Source organism: Microcaecilia unicolor, chromosome 4, assembly GCF_901765095.1.
Source record: "Microcaecilia unicolor chromosome 4, aMicUni1.1, whole genome shotgun sequence".
NCBI lineage: Eukaryota > Metazoa > Chordata > Amphibia > Gymnophiona > Siphonopidae > Microcaecilia > Microcaecilia unicolor.
Window position 1 is genome coordinate 109,930,641 of NC_044034.1, and position 15,123 is coordinate 109,945,763.

The 15,123-nt window shown below is 49.2% G+C and overlaps 1 protein-coding gene across 5 annotated transcripts in view; it reads right to left on the reverse strand.

Moving 5' to 3' along the window:
* Nucleotides 1-15,123, reverse strand: part of DIAPH3 (diaphanous related formin 3) — a 494,215-nt gene that overhangs the window by 228,459 nt on the left and 250,633 nt on the right. For all 5 annotated transcript variants that reach the window (XM_030200561.1, XM_030200564.1, XM_030200562.1 and 2 more), the window contains one exon: nt 728-852. In XM_030200561.1, the coding sequence (XP_030056421.1) occupies nt 728-852 (125 nt within the window). The remainder of the gene's footprint in view (nt 1-727; nt 853-15,123) is intronic.

Sequence of the window (15,123 nt, forward strand, 5' to 3'; positions counted from 1 at the left end):
CTACGTGTCATAAGTGCACAGGAGGCAAGTCTTTCAATTGAAAGGAAGCTCTGGAATGAAGGGGTATATCATGAAGGTGAAAGGGGATAGACTCAAAAGTAACCTGAGGAAATATTTCTTCACAGAAAGGGTGGTGAATTCGTGGAACAGCCTCCTGATGGAGACAAAAACTGTATCTGAATTCAAGAAAGCTTGGGACAAGTACACAGTATCTCTAAGGGAGAGTAGATGGGATACTGCCTCACTCTGTTGCTTCCTCCTACAAGCAATAGGAAGCCAGATGGCCATATTATTGCTTCCTTCTTGTGGATGGCACTGTTGACTCCAGATTTGCACAATGAATGCATAGTTCTGCACATGAGGAGAATTCTGTGCATTCTGTATTACATAGAATCCCCCCTCCCGTTCCAGGAGTAGTAGTTTATCATAAATCAAATCTAACACTGTTAGCATTATTTACAATACTGCTACTATTTTTAAGTTAAGAAAAAAATACCAGTAATAAGAATTTTGTATTCAATGAGGCACTGCCCATTTTACAAGTAAACCATCTTATGAAACAACACTAAAACAATAACTTTTTCTATGGTACGAAAGATGATGAATATTTCACACTATGAAAGCTAAGCGTTGTGCATATGTTATGCAAGTGCATATAAAATGTTAAAATAAATTTTAACTTTAGCTGGCTTATCTTTTATAAACCATGTAACTGTCAAAAGGATATGGACATCTTTGTTACAAACTTGTCATGCAGGTCCTCTGGAGGGGGAAAGGTTGCCAAATGTTTCTCAAGCTGCTGAAGCTGTTTTTCTATTTGCTTTAAGTTTTTTTCCAAGTTTTCTGTGGAGACTAAAATAGAGAGAATAAATCAAATGAAAACATGAAAATGCTTGCTTGCAAGTCTATAATAAGTGCCACAAAGCAAAGTTAAACCATAGCAGGTGTTGTCTAAGTATAGCAGGATAAATATTTTCACTGATGCATGGCATCATCGAAAGGTGCCTGGTGTGGTAAACAATCCCCAATGTCCTTAACAGAAATGCTTGAAAGCGACTCACCACAAATGTGCATCTTCCCACCCACCATTGCTGCATGGGACCACTCAGTCTGATTCAATAGCTGATAGAATTCAACTCCAAGGAGTGATGGGTGGGCAGTGAGAATATTCATCCTACTTTCCAAGAAAGAACACCTGCTATAGCTGAGAAACTTCACTTTCTCCAAGGACAAGAAGGACGTAACATTTCAGCATTGGAAATCCCTAGCTATCAGGCTGTACTAAATAGAGAGCTGTATGGGAATGGGGATTGAAGGAATCTCCTAGAAATACATGGGTATGACTTCTGGGTCCAGGGAAAACGCGCGAGGATGAGAGAAGTCACTATGGGATTCCCACGGGAGTGTACTCCAAATTTCTGGCAGTGCCAGGGTGAGGCTTGAAACACACAGAGAAGCTACTGGAGAACCTGAATGAGGCTTCGAATGCACTGAGAGGCTAATGGAGCAAAGGCTCCACTGCTGCTTAGAAATCAAGGCTTTGCTGTTCTGCAGGTATAATATACACTCTACCTCTCTCTCAAACAAGTCGGTGCCAAAGATTAATCTGAAATGGCTTGAACCTTTAAGAAATGAATCTGCTCTAAACATAAATTCTCCATTATTTTTCTTTGCATCCTTAGTGCAAGTACCTGCAGTTTATAAGTGGGGATGGACTAGATTTTAACGGGTATGAGTGCTTGGGATAGATTTCAGTGAGGATGGGCAGAGAATGATGAAATTTCTGTCCCCATGCAACTTTAGTCCTAAGGAAAAGGAGGAACTGAACTGAGGGCTACAACAGGCAAGACCTGTAAGTAAACTAAATCCCACATTTTTTTTCAAAAACCTGTTCTTCATTTTTCTCAACAGACTGAAACAAAAAACTAATGGACCTAGGTGGATGGAGTTGGATTCTATACCCCAAATAGATTCTGAAGCACTGCCTGACCAAATTGACTGTTGTGTCAGAACTCTTGTTCTAGATAGTATTAACATGTAAATATGTGGAATCAAGACCAAATTTCAGCTCTGCAGATCTCCTCTAGAGAGGCAGACCTCAAATGGGTTACCAATGCAGCTATGGCTCAGACATTGAAAGCCATGATAGGATTTTTCAATCAGCCCATAACTGAAGGACGTGCAATCTGCCAGCCAGTCTGAGATAGAGTACATTTACCAATGGCAGCCCCCATCCTGTTTGGCTTTAGTCTGCTCCAAATAGAAGGCTAAGATTCTCTTGCAATCCAGAGTGTGAAATGGGCTCTCACCTTCTTTGGAAAAAATATTGACAGAACAATTGACTTAGATGGAATTTTGACAACAGCTTTAAGAAGGAAGTTAGAATGTTATGAGCAAAACCCTCTGTTGCTGTAAAATATAGTGGAAGGTGAATCAACTATGAGGACCTAGAACTCACTATCATTGTGCGCTGAAGTGACTGCAAGATACCGCTGAGAGCTTGATGGAAAGTTTTAAAGAAGCAAGCCCAACATGAATCGAACAACTAAAGGCTCGGCAGATATGAGTGTACCTTTTACACAGAGGTGATCATCTACAGTTGCGCTAAGGTGGGGTGGACCCCATAAGCAGTTGGTCTTGAGATCTGACTCTGACAAATGTAGAAGGTATTCAAGCAGTATTTGTGTAGGACATGAAAAAAGGATCTAGGGGCTTCCCCTTATACCAAATGGAAAACCATTTAAAGCCACAAGACCACCTAGTGGAATCCCTCCAGGAAGAAAGCAGAACCTGAAAAACACCCCCCATTAAGTTTAAGGAGTCCACTTCTAACTTCTCAACATCATAGCTGGGAAGGTCAAGTACTGGAAGCTGGGATGTACGATTGACCCTTTGTTCTGAGCGATATGGGTCAGGAAGTGAACAACTAGAGGCTGTCCAGAGATGGGCTTACCCTCTACAAGTTGATAAGCACTTATAGCACTAAGGTGAACCCTTACGGAGTTGGTCGAGACCAGACTCTGAAAAGTGTAGAAGGTATTCAAGAAGGGTCTGTGCAGGGCAAGTAAGGGGATCTAGGACCTTGCTCTCACACCAGACGGCAAACCTTCTCCATTTAAAAGAATAGCACCTCTTAGTGGAGTCTTTCCTGGAAGCCAGTAAGATCCAGGAGACACCCTCCAAAAGACTAAAGGAAGTGAATTCTAGGCTCTCATCCAAGCTGTGAGAGTCAGAGACTGGAGATTGGGATGTAGAAGTGACCTCATTCTGAGTGATGAGGGTCGGAAAACATGTCAATCTCCACGGTTCTTCGGAGGATAATTCCAGAAGCAGAGAGAACCATATCTGCCGCAGCCAGTACAGAGCGATCAGAATCATGGTTCCGCAGTTTTGCATGAGTTTCAAGAAAGTTTTGCCCATTAGAAGTATGGGCGGATATGCATACATTAGAGCTGTCCCACAATTGAGAAGGAAGGCATCAGATGCTAGTCCGTCATAGGCCTGAAGCCTGGAATAGAACTGAGGGACTTTGTGGTTAAGCAGAGTGGCAAAAAGATCCACCGAGGGGGTGTCCCATGCTCTGGAAGATCTTGTGGGTTATGCCTATATTGAGAGACCACTCATGAGGTTGCATCATCCTGCTCAGTCTGTCAGCTAGGGTATTATTTTCACCTGCCAAATAAGTGGCTCAAAGGAACATACCATGTTGGTGAGCCCAATGCCATATCCAGACAGCCTCCTGACACAGAGGGTATGATCCGGTGCCCCCCTGCTTGTTGGTTTAATACTTTGCAACCAGATTGTCTATTTGAATGAGAACTATTTGGTGAGATTGTGGATCTCTGAAAGTCTTTAGAGCGTTCCAGATCACCCAAAGCTCCAGGAGGGTGATTTGAATAATTCATTTCCTGGGAGGACAAAGCACTTTAAGTGTGAAGCCCATCTACATGAGATCCCCATCCCAAGAGAGATGCATCTGTTGTCAGAACTTTTTGCTTATGAGGAATTTGAAATGGAAGTACCAGAGTCAAATTGGATCAAATGGTCCACCACTGAAGAGTGTACAAGTTCTGGGGACACTTGGATGACATCTTCTAGACTCCCTGTGGCTTGATACCACAGATAAGCCAGGGTCCATTGAGCTGATCTCATGTGAAGACGTGTCATGGGTGTAACACACATTGTGGAAACCGTAAGGCCCAACAATCTCAACATCTGCCGAGCTGTGACCTGCTAAGAGGCACAAACCTTGGGCGTGGGTGAGACAAGATTGTCCGCTCTCGTCTCTGGGAAGTAGGCTCGAACCCTGTGTATGTCAAGCAGGGCTCCTATGAACTCCAATCGCTGGACAGGGTGCAGATGGGACTTGGGGTAGTTTAAAATGAACTACAGTAGCTCAAGCACCCAAATAGTGATTCGCATGGACTCCTGAGCACCCTCCTCTGAGGTGCTCTTTGTCAGTCAATCATCGCGATACAGGAACACATGGACTTCCAGTCTGCGTAGCAATGCTGCAAATACCACTAGACACTTGGTGAAGACCCTGGGAGCTGATGCGAGGCCAAAAGGTAACATGCGGTACTGAAAGTGATGTGCTCCCAGTCGAAATGAAAGATAGTTCCGGTGGGCTGGAAGTATCGGGATGTGAGTATATGCATCCTTTAAGTCCAGAGAGAATAGCCAATCATTTTTCTGAATCATTGTGAGAAGAGTGGCCAGGGAAACCATCCTGAACTTTTCTCAGACTAGGAATTCGTTCAGGGCAATATTAAATGACACAATTGTGCCTGAAAAAGGGGCAAGGCATGGAAAAAAGGGAAGGGAAAGTCCAGGCCGAAGTCAAGGCCTAATAGCGGCCCAATGACAACAAAAAAAAACAAACAAAACTTAAAAACCGGGCAAATATACTCTAAGGAAATTAAAGGAAAAGAAGATGGAGGTTCCAACAACAGGAACACAACTAAAATCTGAAAAAATAGCTGGAACGCACAAAAATAGCTCTTTAAGACTAAGCGAATGAGGAAATGGTAAGAAAACACCACCTTCTCCTCACGCAGAAAAAAACTGAGACCGCTATGTAGTCCCGTCCCTTGCCCCTGGGAAGGGGAAAAACACTTCAACCCTAGTGGCTGGAATAAGAGAGATAATCAGACTTTGTTCACATGATGGGCGGGAAGGCAGTCGCGCATGTGTGGTGGAGTGCGGCTTGCGCTCCACCAAGTTCTTTTAGCTTTGGTAAATACCGGACAGGGCGACATGAATCAGTGTCACCCAATTCTGAGAATAGATAAGCCTGCTTGTCCTCGGAGAATTTGTTTATTTAAAAAGGTTTTTATGCCACCCATCGTAGATTACTCTAAAAGTTTTATGGATGCCACAAGAAATCAAGTATAACAAAATGACAGGAACCTACATTATTTACTTATTTATTGGGATTTATTAACTACCTTTACGAATATACTCACCCAGGGCAGTTTACAGCAGGTTCAATAATACAAATAGATTAAAATACATTAAAATCAATTATCTTTACAGCATTAAACAAAAAAATATATACTACTACATCAGAAACATACAAAAAAAATCCAAACAACCTATTCTATAAAAGTTTGAAGAAATAAAAAACTTTAATGAAGAACAAAAGATGAGAGTCTGGCGGGACCTATTACAGGAAAAGCACATATATATGCAATTGTTTAAGGAAGCTCTGAGAAGGCAATGTCAGCAAACCTTGCCTAAGTAGTAGACCAATGTAAAAACTAAAGGCTAGAAGTGCTATTATTCCAGCTGTAACATTTTGTGCTAATTGTAAGTTTAAGCAATGACAGTGGTCCTTGGAAAACCAAAGTACAAGACATTACAGTAATTTTAATTATCAGTTTAAGCAAAGCTTATATAATTAGTACATAAGTATTGCCATACTGGGACAGACCAAAGGTCCATCAAGCCCAGCATCCTGTTTCCAACAGTGGCCAATCCAGGTCACAAATACCTGGCAAGATCCCAAAAAAGTACAAAACAGTTTATACTGCTTATAGTGGATTTTCCCCAAGTCCATTTAATAATGGTCTATGGACCTTTCCATTAGGAAGCCATCCAAACCTTTTTAAAACTCCGCTAAACTAACCGCCTTTACCACATTCTCTGACAACGAATTCCAGAGTTTAATTACATGCTGAGTAAAGAAAAAGTTTCTCCGATTCGTTTTAAATTTACTACATTGTAGCTTCATTGCATGCCGCCTAGTCCTAGTATTTTTGGAAAGCATAAATGCTCCTTCAGCTGGCTGAAGGAGCATTTCTAATCGACGTAAAGTATGGAACTTATTTTTTGAAAATGGCCCTCACAGCCTTATCAATCTGTGACCACACAGTCAACTGTGGGTTAAGTACCACAAAAATATCAAAATACCAATTATAAATAAAGTTTATCACCTCCCAGAATCAAATTTTCTGGTTAATAGAATCTCATAAAGTGATCAACAACAGCTGTTGGCTGAGCAGGATTCAATACTAAAATCAACCTTAAGCAGAGCAGGTGACATCCAGGACTAATATAAAGATTAAATAAAGCTAATGAAAAAGATATGCTTTGAGGAACACTATACCTCAGGGGGATCCATTTATAATAACTACCAGTCATTTGAATCTGCTCTTGTCAATTTCTTAAAGATTAAAACCAGAAGAGCAAATCTACCTCTACGCCATAAAGCGAATGTTACATACCTGTAGAAGGTATTCTCCGAGGACAGCAGGCTGATTGTTCTCACTGATGGGTGACGTCCACTGCATCCCCCTCCAATCGGAAACTTCACTAGCAAAGGCCTTTGCTAGTCCTTGCGCGCCGATGCGCACTGCGCATGCGCGGCCATCTTCCCGCCTGAACCGGCTTGTGTTCGTCAGTCCCGTATGTAGCAAGACAAAGACAAGGGAAGACACAACTCCAAAGGGGAGGCGGGCGGGTTTGTGAGAACAATCAGCCTGCTGTCCTCGGAGAAAGCGAATGATACATACCTGTAGCAGGTAGAACAACTAACTGAGAGTGTAGCCTGGAACAGAATAAATTCGGGTCCTGGAGGGTGGAGTTGGATTCAAACCCAAACAGATTCTGCAGCACCGACTGCCCGAACTGACTGTCGCGTCAGGTATCCTGCTAGAGGCAGTAATGAGATGTGAATGTGTGGACAGATGACCACGTCGCAGCTTTGCAAATCTCTTCAATAGTGGCTGACTTCAAGTGGGCCACCGACGCTGCCATGGCTCTAACACTATGAGCCGTGACATGACCCTCAAGAACCAGCCCAGCCTGGGCATAAGTGAAGGAAATGCAATCTGCTAGCCAATTGGAGATGGTGCGTTTCCCCGACAGCGACCCCTTTCCTATTGGGGTCAAAAGAAAAACAATTGGGCGGACTGTCTGTGGGGCTGTGTCCACTCCAAATAGAAGGCCAACGCTCGCTTGCAGTCCAATGTGTGCAACTGACGCTCAGCAGGGTGGGTATGCGGTCTGGGAAAGAATGTTGGCAAGACAATTGACTGGTTAAGATGGAACTCCGACACCACCTTTGGCAGGAACTTAGGGTGAGTGCGGAGCACTACTCTGTTATGATGAAATTTGCTATAAGGAGCATGAGCTACCAGGGCTTGCAGCTCACTGACTCTACGAGCTGAAGTAACTGCCACCAAAAAAATGACCTTCCAGGTCAAGTACTTCAGATGGCAGGAATTCAGTGGCTCAAAAGGCGATTTCATCAGCTGGGTGAGGATGACGTTGAGATCCCATGACACTGCAGGAGGCTTGACAGGGGGCCTTGACAAAAGCAAGCCTCTCATGAATCGAACGACTAAAGGCTCTCCAGAGATGGTAAGCACTAATCGCACTAAGGTGATTCCTTACTGAGTTGGTCTTGAGGCCAGACTCTGATAAGTGCACAAGGTATTCAAGCAGGTTGTGTGCAGGACAAGAGCGAGGGTCTAGGGCCTTGCTCTCACACCAAACGACAAACCTCCTCCACTTGAAAAAGTAACTATTTTTAGTGGAATCCTTTCTAGAGGCAAGCAAGACGCGGGAGACACCCTCAGACAGCCCCAACGAATCAAAGTCTACGCCCTCAACATCCAGGCCGTGAGAGCCAGAGACTGAAGGTTGGGGTGCAGAAGCGCTCCGTCGTTCTGCGAAATGAGAGTCGGAAAACACTCCAATCTCCACAGTTCTTCGGAGGACAACTCCAGAAGTAGAGGGAGCCAGATCTGACGGGGCCAAAAAGGCGCTATCAGAATCATGGTGCCATGGTCTTGCCTGAGCTTCAGTAAGGTCTTCCCCACCAAAGGTATGGGAGGATAAGCATACAGGAGGCCGGTCCCCCAATGGAGGAGAAAGGCATCCGACGCTAGTCGGCCGTGTGCCTGTAGTCTGGAACAGAACAGAGGCAGCTTGTGGTTGGTCTGAGAGGCGAAAAGGTCCACCGAGGGAGTGCCCCACTCTCGGAAGATCTTGCGTACCACTCTGGAATGGAGCGACCACTCGTGCGGTTGCATGACTCTGCTCAGTCTGTCGGCCAGAGTGTTTACACCTGCCAGGTATGTGGCTTGAAGAAGCATGCCGAACTGGCAGGCCCAACGCCACATCCCGACAGCTTCCTGACACAGGGGGCGAGATCCGGTGCCCCCCTGCTTGTTGATGTAATACATTGCAACCTGACTGTCTGTCCGGATTTGGATAATTTGATAGGACAGCCGATCTCTGAAGGCCTTCAGTGTATTCCAGACCGCTCCGGAGCTCCAGGAGGTTGATCTGAAGATCCTGTTCCTGGAGGGACCACAGTCCCTGGGTGTGAAGCCCATCGACATGAGCTCCCCACCCCAGGCGAGATGCATCCGTCGTCAGCACTTTCGTGGGCTGCGGAATTTGGAATGGACGTCCCAGGGTCAAATTGATCCAAAGTGTCCACCAGTGCAGCGAATTGCGACAACTGAGGGACAGGCGGATGACATCTTCTAGATTCCCGGTGGCTTGGCACCACTGGGAAGCTAGGGTCCATTGAGCAGATCTCATGTGAAGACGAGCCATGGGAGTCACATGAACTGTAGAGGCCATATGACCTAGGAGTCTCAACATCTGCCGAGCTGTGACCTGCTGAGACGCTCTGGTCTGGGAAGCGAGGGACAGGAGGTTGTGGGCCCTCGCTTCGGGAAGAAAGGCCTGAGCTGTCTGTGAATTCAGCAGAGCTCCTATGAATTCCAGAGATTGGACTGGCTGGAGATGGGACTTTGGGTAATTTATCACAAACCCCAGCAGCTCCAGGAGGTGAATAGTGCACTGCATGGACCGGAGAGCCCCTGCCTCCGAGGTGTTCTTGACCAGCCAATCGTCGAGATATGGGAACACGTGCACTCCCAGCTTGCGTAGATACGCCGCAACCATCACGAGGCACTTCGTGAACACCCATGGGGCAGAGGCGAGCCCAAAGGGCAGCACACAATACTGAAAGTGCCGTGTCCCCAGGCGGAATCTGAGATACTGTCTGTGAGCTGGCAGTATCGGGATGTGGGTATAAGCGTCCTTTAAATCCAGGGAGCATAGCCAATCGTCTTTCTGAATTATGGGGAGAAGGGTGCCCAAGGAAAGCATCCTGAACTTCTCTTTGACCAGGTATTTGTTCAGGCCTCTCAGGTCTAGGATGGGGCGCATCCCCCCTGTTTTCTTTTCCACAAGGAAGTACCTGGAATAGAATCCCTGCCCTTCCTGCCCGGGTGGTACGGGCTCGACCGCATTGGCGCTGAGAAGGGCGGAGAGTTCCTCTGCAAGTACCTGCTTGTGATGGGAGCTGAAGGATTGAGCTCCCGGTGGGCAATTTGGTGGAGTGGAGGCCAAATTCAGGGCGTATCCGCACCGCACTATTTGGAGAACCCACTGGTCGGAGGTTATAAGAGGCCACCTGTGGTGAAAAGCTTTCAACCTCTCCCCGACTGGCAGGCCGTCCGGTACGGACACTTTGATGGCGGCTATGTTCCCATGGATCCAGTCAAAAGCCCGTCCCCGGCTTTTGCTGTGGAGGCACAGGGGGCTGCTTAGGCGCACGCTGTTGACGGGAACGAGCGCGCTGGGACTGTCTCTGTGCCTGAGGAGGCCTTCGGGCAGGCTGGGTATAACTACGCTTGTTGTAGGCGTAGGGCGCAGCCTGCCTGGCCCGGGAAAAACGTCCACCTGTAGAGGTGGATGCTGAAGGCGTCTGGTGGGAGAGCTTGTCGAGGGCGGTTTCCCGCTGGTGTAGTTGGTCCACCAACTGCTCGACCTTCTCGCCGAAAATGTTATCCCCCCGGCAAGGGACATCCGCCAGGCGTTGCTGGGTGCGGTTGTCCAGGTCAGAGGCACACAGCCAAGAGAGTCTGCACATCACTATATCTTGGGCCACAGCTCGAGATGCCACATCACAGGTGTCATATATACCCCAGGACAGGAACTTTCTACACGCCTTCAGCTGCCTGACCACCTCCTGAAAAGGCCTGGACTGCTCCGGAGGGAGCTTATCGACCAGGTCCGCCAGTTGCTTCACATTGTTCCGCATGTGAATGCTCGTGTAGAGCTGGTAAGACTGGATGCGGGTCACGAGCATGGAAGATTGGTAGGCCTTCCTCCCAAACGAGTCCAGAGTGCGAGACTCCCGCCCCGGGGGCGCCGAGGCGGTATCCCTCGAACTCCGTGCCCTCTTGAGAGCAGAGTCCACGACTGCCAAGTCATGAGGCAATTGGGGCCGCATTAACTCTGGGTCAGAGTGGATTCTGTATTGGGACTCCGCTTTCTTGGGAATGGTGGAGTTAGATAATGGCTTCTGCCAGTTCCGAAGCAGAGTCTCTTTGAGGACATTGTGCAACGGTACCGTGGAAGACTCTCTAGGTGGATAGCATCTCAGCCCTCGGCTCATCCACAGAGACCACGGGGAAGGGAATGCATATAGACATATCCCTGACAAAGGAGGCAAAGGAGAGGCTCTCAGGGGGCGAGAGCTTCCTCTCCGGTGAAGGAGTGGGGTCGGAGGGAAGGCCCTCAGACTCCTCTGAGGAGAAATATCTGGGGTCCTCCTCCTCCCCCCATGAGGCCTCTTCCTCGGTGTCGGACATGAGCTCTTTCAGCTCAGACCTGAACCTGGCGCGTCTTGACTGCGAGGAACCACGTCCTCGATGGTGGTGTCGAGCGGTGGACTCCCGTGCTGGCGGGGATGAAGCTCTCTCCATCGACGTCAATTCCACCTGCGTGGCGGTCAACACCGGTACCACAAGCGGCGTCGGTGTCGGAAACCTCGGCATCTGGCTGGAGCACGCCGGCGCCTCCATCAACGGCGCTGGGGGCGCAAGCACCCCCGGAGCCGGCAAGGCCTGGCGCATCAGCCCTTCCAGAATCCCTAGAACGATGGCTCGGAGGCACTCGTCCAGGCCCGCTGTCGGGAAAGGCAGGGGGGCCGGTGTGGGTGCCGGAAGCTGCTCGGGTCCAGGAGACGGTACCGAAGCACCCATGGACTGACGCAGCGACACCTCTTCGACCGAGGGGGAACGCTCCTCTCTGCACTGCCGTTTCCTCGGTGTCGATTCATCTCTGGAGGCGCCGGAACTAGCAGTCCCGTGAGCCGTGGGCGACCGATGCCGATGCTTCTTTGTTTTCTTTCGGTGCCCATCATCGACACTCGGTGGCAGAGATGAAGAGGAGGTAGAACCCCCCCGGCCTCGAGGGATCGGGTCTGACAGGGTTCGGTCCCGATGGACCTGGGTAGAGGGAGTGGCCGGGGCCGAATGCCCGCAAGGCCGCTCACCCCCACCGTCGCTGGAGGTCCAGCGGGCCAACGGTACCTTTGCTCCTGGGGTCGATGCCATCGTCGGCGTCGATTTCGTCGACATCGGTACCGGTACCGAAGACCCGGCCTTCGACACCGATGCCGTCGAAGTCGACGGGCCGGCGCAAGTTCCAAAAAGTTGGTCCCGACGAACTTACCTCGCCACCTGTGTCCGCTTTCGCAATCCGAGACACAAGGTGCACGTCTTGGTATTATGCTCCGGGCCAAGGCACTGGAGGCACCAAGCGTGAGTATCGGTTTGCGAGATGTGCCGGCCGCACCGACCACACTTCTTGAATCCACTCGGGACCTTTGAGGACATCGACGGAAAAATCGCGTCGGCGAAGTCAAAGTCGTCGATGGTGGCGGTGAAAAGCACAACCGAAAAAGAAACGACCGAGCGGCCACAAAGCCGCAACAAAGCGCCCCCGTGCTAAGACGAGGGGACAAACAAACTTTTTTTTTTTTTTTGAGATAAGAAAAGAAAAGAAGCGCGAACGCACACGAAAAAGAAAATTCGCGGCTAGGCCGCGATCCGGTTTCCGGGGCTGACCAAGAGAGAGACGGTAACACGTCTCTCCTCAGCGCGGAATCGAAAAAACTTAGCGGGAACGGTCGCGCACGGGCGGGAAGACGGCCGCGCATGCGCGGTGGGCGTGCCCTGCATGTGGGACCGCCCGCAAAGTTTTTGTTCCAGTTGGAGGGGGCTGCCGTGGACGTCAACCCAGTCGTGAGAACAATCAGCCTGCTGTCCTCAGAGAATACCTTCTACAGGTAAGTAGCATTCACTTTCTCCGAGGACAAGCAGGCTGCTTGTTCTCACTGATGGGGTATCCCTAGCACCCAGGCTCACTCAAAACAACAAACATGGTCAATTGGGCCTCGCAACCGCGAGGACATAACTGAGATTGACCTAACAACTTATCCAACTAACAGAGTGTAGCCTGGAACAGAATAAACATGGGCCTAGGGGGGTGGAGTTGGATTCTAAACCCCGAACAGATTCTGAAGCACTGACTGCCTGAACCGACTGTCGCGTCGAATATCCTGCTGCAGGCAGTAATGAGATGTGAATGTGTGGACAGATGACCACGTCGCAGCTTTGCAAATCTCTTCAATAGTGGCTGACTTCAAGTGGGCCACTGACGCTGCCATGGCCCTAACACTGAGCCATGACATGACCCTCAAGAGCCAGCCCAGCCTGGGCGTAAGTGAAGGAAATGCAATCTGCTAGCCAATTTGAAATGGTGAGTTTCCCCACAGCCACTCCCCTCCTGTTGGGATCAAAAGAAACAAACAATTGGGCGGACTGTCTGTTGGGCTGTGTCCGCTCCAGATAGAAGGCCAATGCTCTTTTGCAGTCCAATGTGTGCAGCTGACGTTCAGCAGGGCAGGAATGTGGACGGGGAAAGAATGTTGGCAAGACAATTGACTGGTTCAGATGGAACTCCGACACTACCTTCGGCAAGAACTTAGTGTGAGTGCGGAGGACTACTCTATTATTATGAAATCTGGTGTAAGGGGCCTGGGCGGACAAAAAGGAGCAATCAGAATCATGGTGCCTCGGTCTTGCTTGAGTTTCAACAAAGTCTTCCCCACCAAAGGTATGGGAGGATAAGCATACAGCAGGCCTTCCCCCCAATCCAGGAGGAAGGCATCCGATGCCAGTCTGCCATGGGCCTGAAGTCTGGAACAGAACTGAGGGACCTTGTGGTTGGCTCGAGATGCAGAGAGATCTACCAAGGGGGTGCCCCACACCTGGAAGATCTGAGGCACTACTCTGGAGTTGAGTGACCACTCGTGAGGTTGCATAATCCTGCTCAACCTGTCGGCCAGACTGTTGTTTACGCCTGCCAGATATGTGGCTTGGAGCAACATGCCGTAACGGCGAGCCCAGAGCCACATGCTGACAGCCTCCTGACACAGGGGGTGAGATCCGGTGCCCCCCTGCTTGTTGATGTAATACATGGCAACCTGGTTGTCTGTCTGAATTTGGATAATTTGGTGGGACAGCCGATCTCTGAAAGCCTTCAGAGCGTTCCAGACCACTCGTAACTCCAGGAGATTGATCTGCAGATCGTGTTCCTGGAGGGACCAGCTTCCCTGGGTGTGAAGCCCATCGACATGAGCTCCCCACCCCAGGAGAGACGCATCCGTAGTCAGCACTTTTTGTGGCTGAGGAATTTGGAAAGGGCGTCCCAGAGTCAAATTGGAGCAAATCGTCCACCAATACAGGGATTTGAGAAAACTCGTGGACAGGTGGATCACGTCTTCTAGATCCCCAACAGCTTGAAACCACTGGGAAGCTAGGGTCCATTGAGCAGATCGCATGTGAAGACGAGCCATGGGAGTCACATGAACTGTGGAGGCCATGTGGCCAAGCAATCTCAACATCTGCCGAACTGTGATCTGCTGGGACACTTGTACCCGGGAGACGAGGGACAACAGATTGTTGGCCCTTGTCTCCGGAAGATAGGCACGAACCGTCCGAGAATCCAGCAGAGCTCCTATGAATTTGAGTCTCTGTACTGGGAGAAGATAGGACTTTGGATAATTTATCACAAACCCCAGTAGTTCCAGGAGTCGAATAGTCATCTGCATGGACTGTAGAGCTCCTGCCTCGGATGTGTTCTTCACCAGCCAATCGTCGAGAGAAGGGAACACATGCACTCCCAGCCTGCGAAGCGCTGCTGCTACTACAGCCAGGCACTTCGTGAACACCCTGGGCGCAGAGGCGAGCCCAAAGGGTAGCACACAGTACTGGAAGTGACGCGTGCCCAGCTGAAATCGCAGATACTGCCTGTGAGCTGGCAATATCGGGATGTGTGTGTAGGCGTCCAAGTCCAGAGAGCATAGCCAATCGTTTTCCTGAATCATGGGAAGAAGGGTGCCCAGGGAAAGCATCCTGAACTTTCCCTTGACCAGATATTTGTTTAGGGCCCTTAGGTCTAGGATGGGACGCATCCCCCCTGTTTTCTTTTCCACAAGGAAGTACCTGGAATAGAATCCCAGCCCTTCTTGCCCGGATGGCACGGGCTCGACCGCATTGGCGCTGAGAAGGGCAGAGAGTTCCTCTGCAAGTACCTGCTTGTGCTGGAAGCTGTAAGACTGAGCTCCCGGTGGTCAATTTGGAGGCTTCGAGGCCAAATTGAGGGTGTATCCTTGCCAGACTATTTGCAGAACCCAATGGTCGGAGGTTATAAGAGGCCACCTTTGGTGAAAAAATTTCAACCTCCCCCCGACCGGTAGATCGTCCGGCACGGATACGTTGATGTCAGCTATGCTCTGCTGGAGCC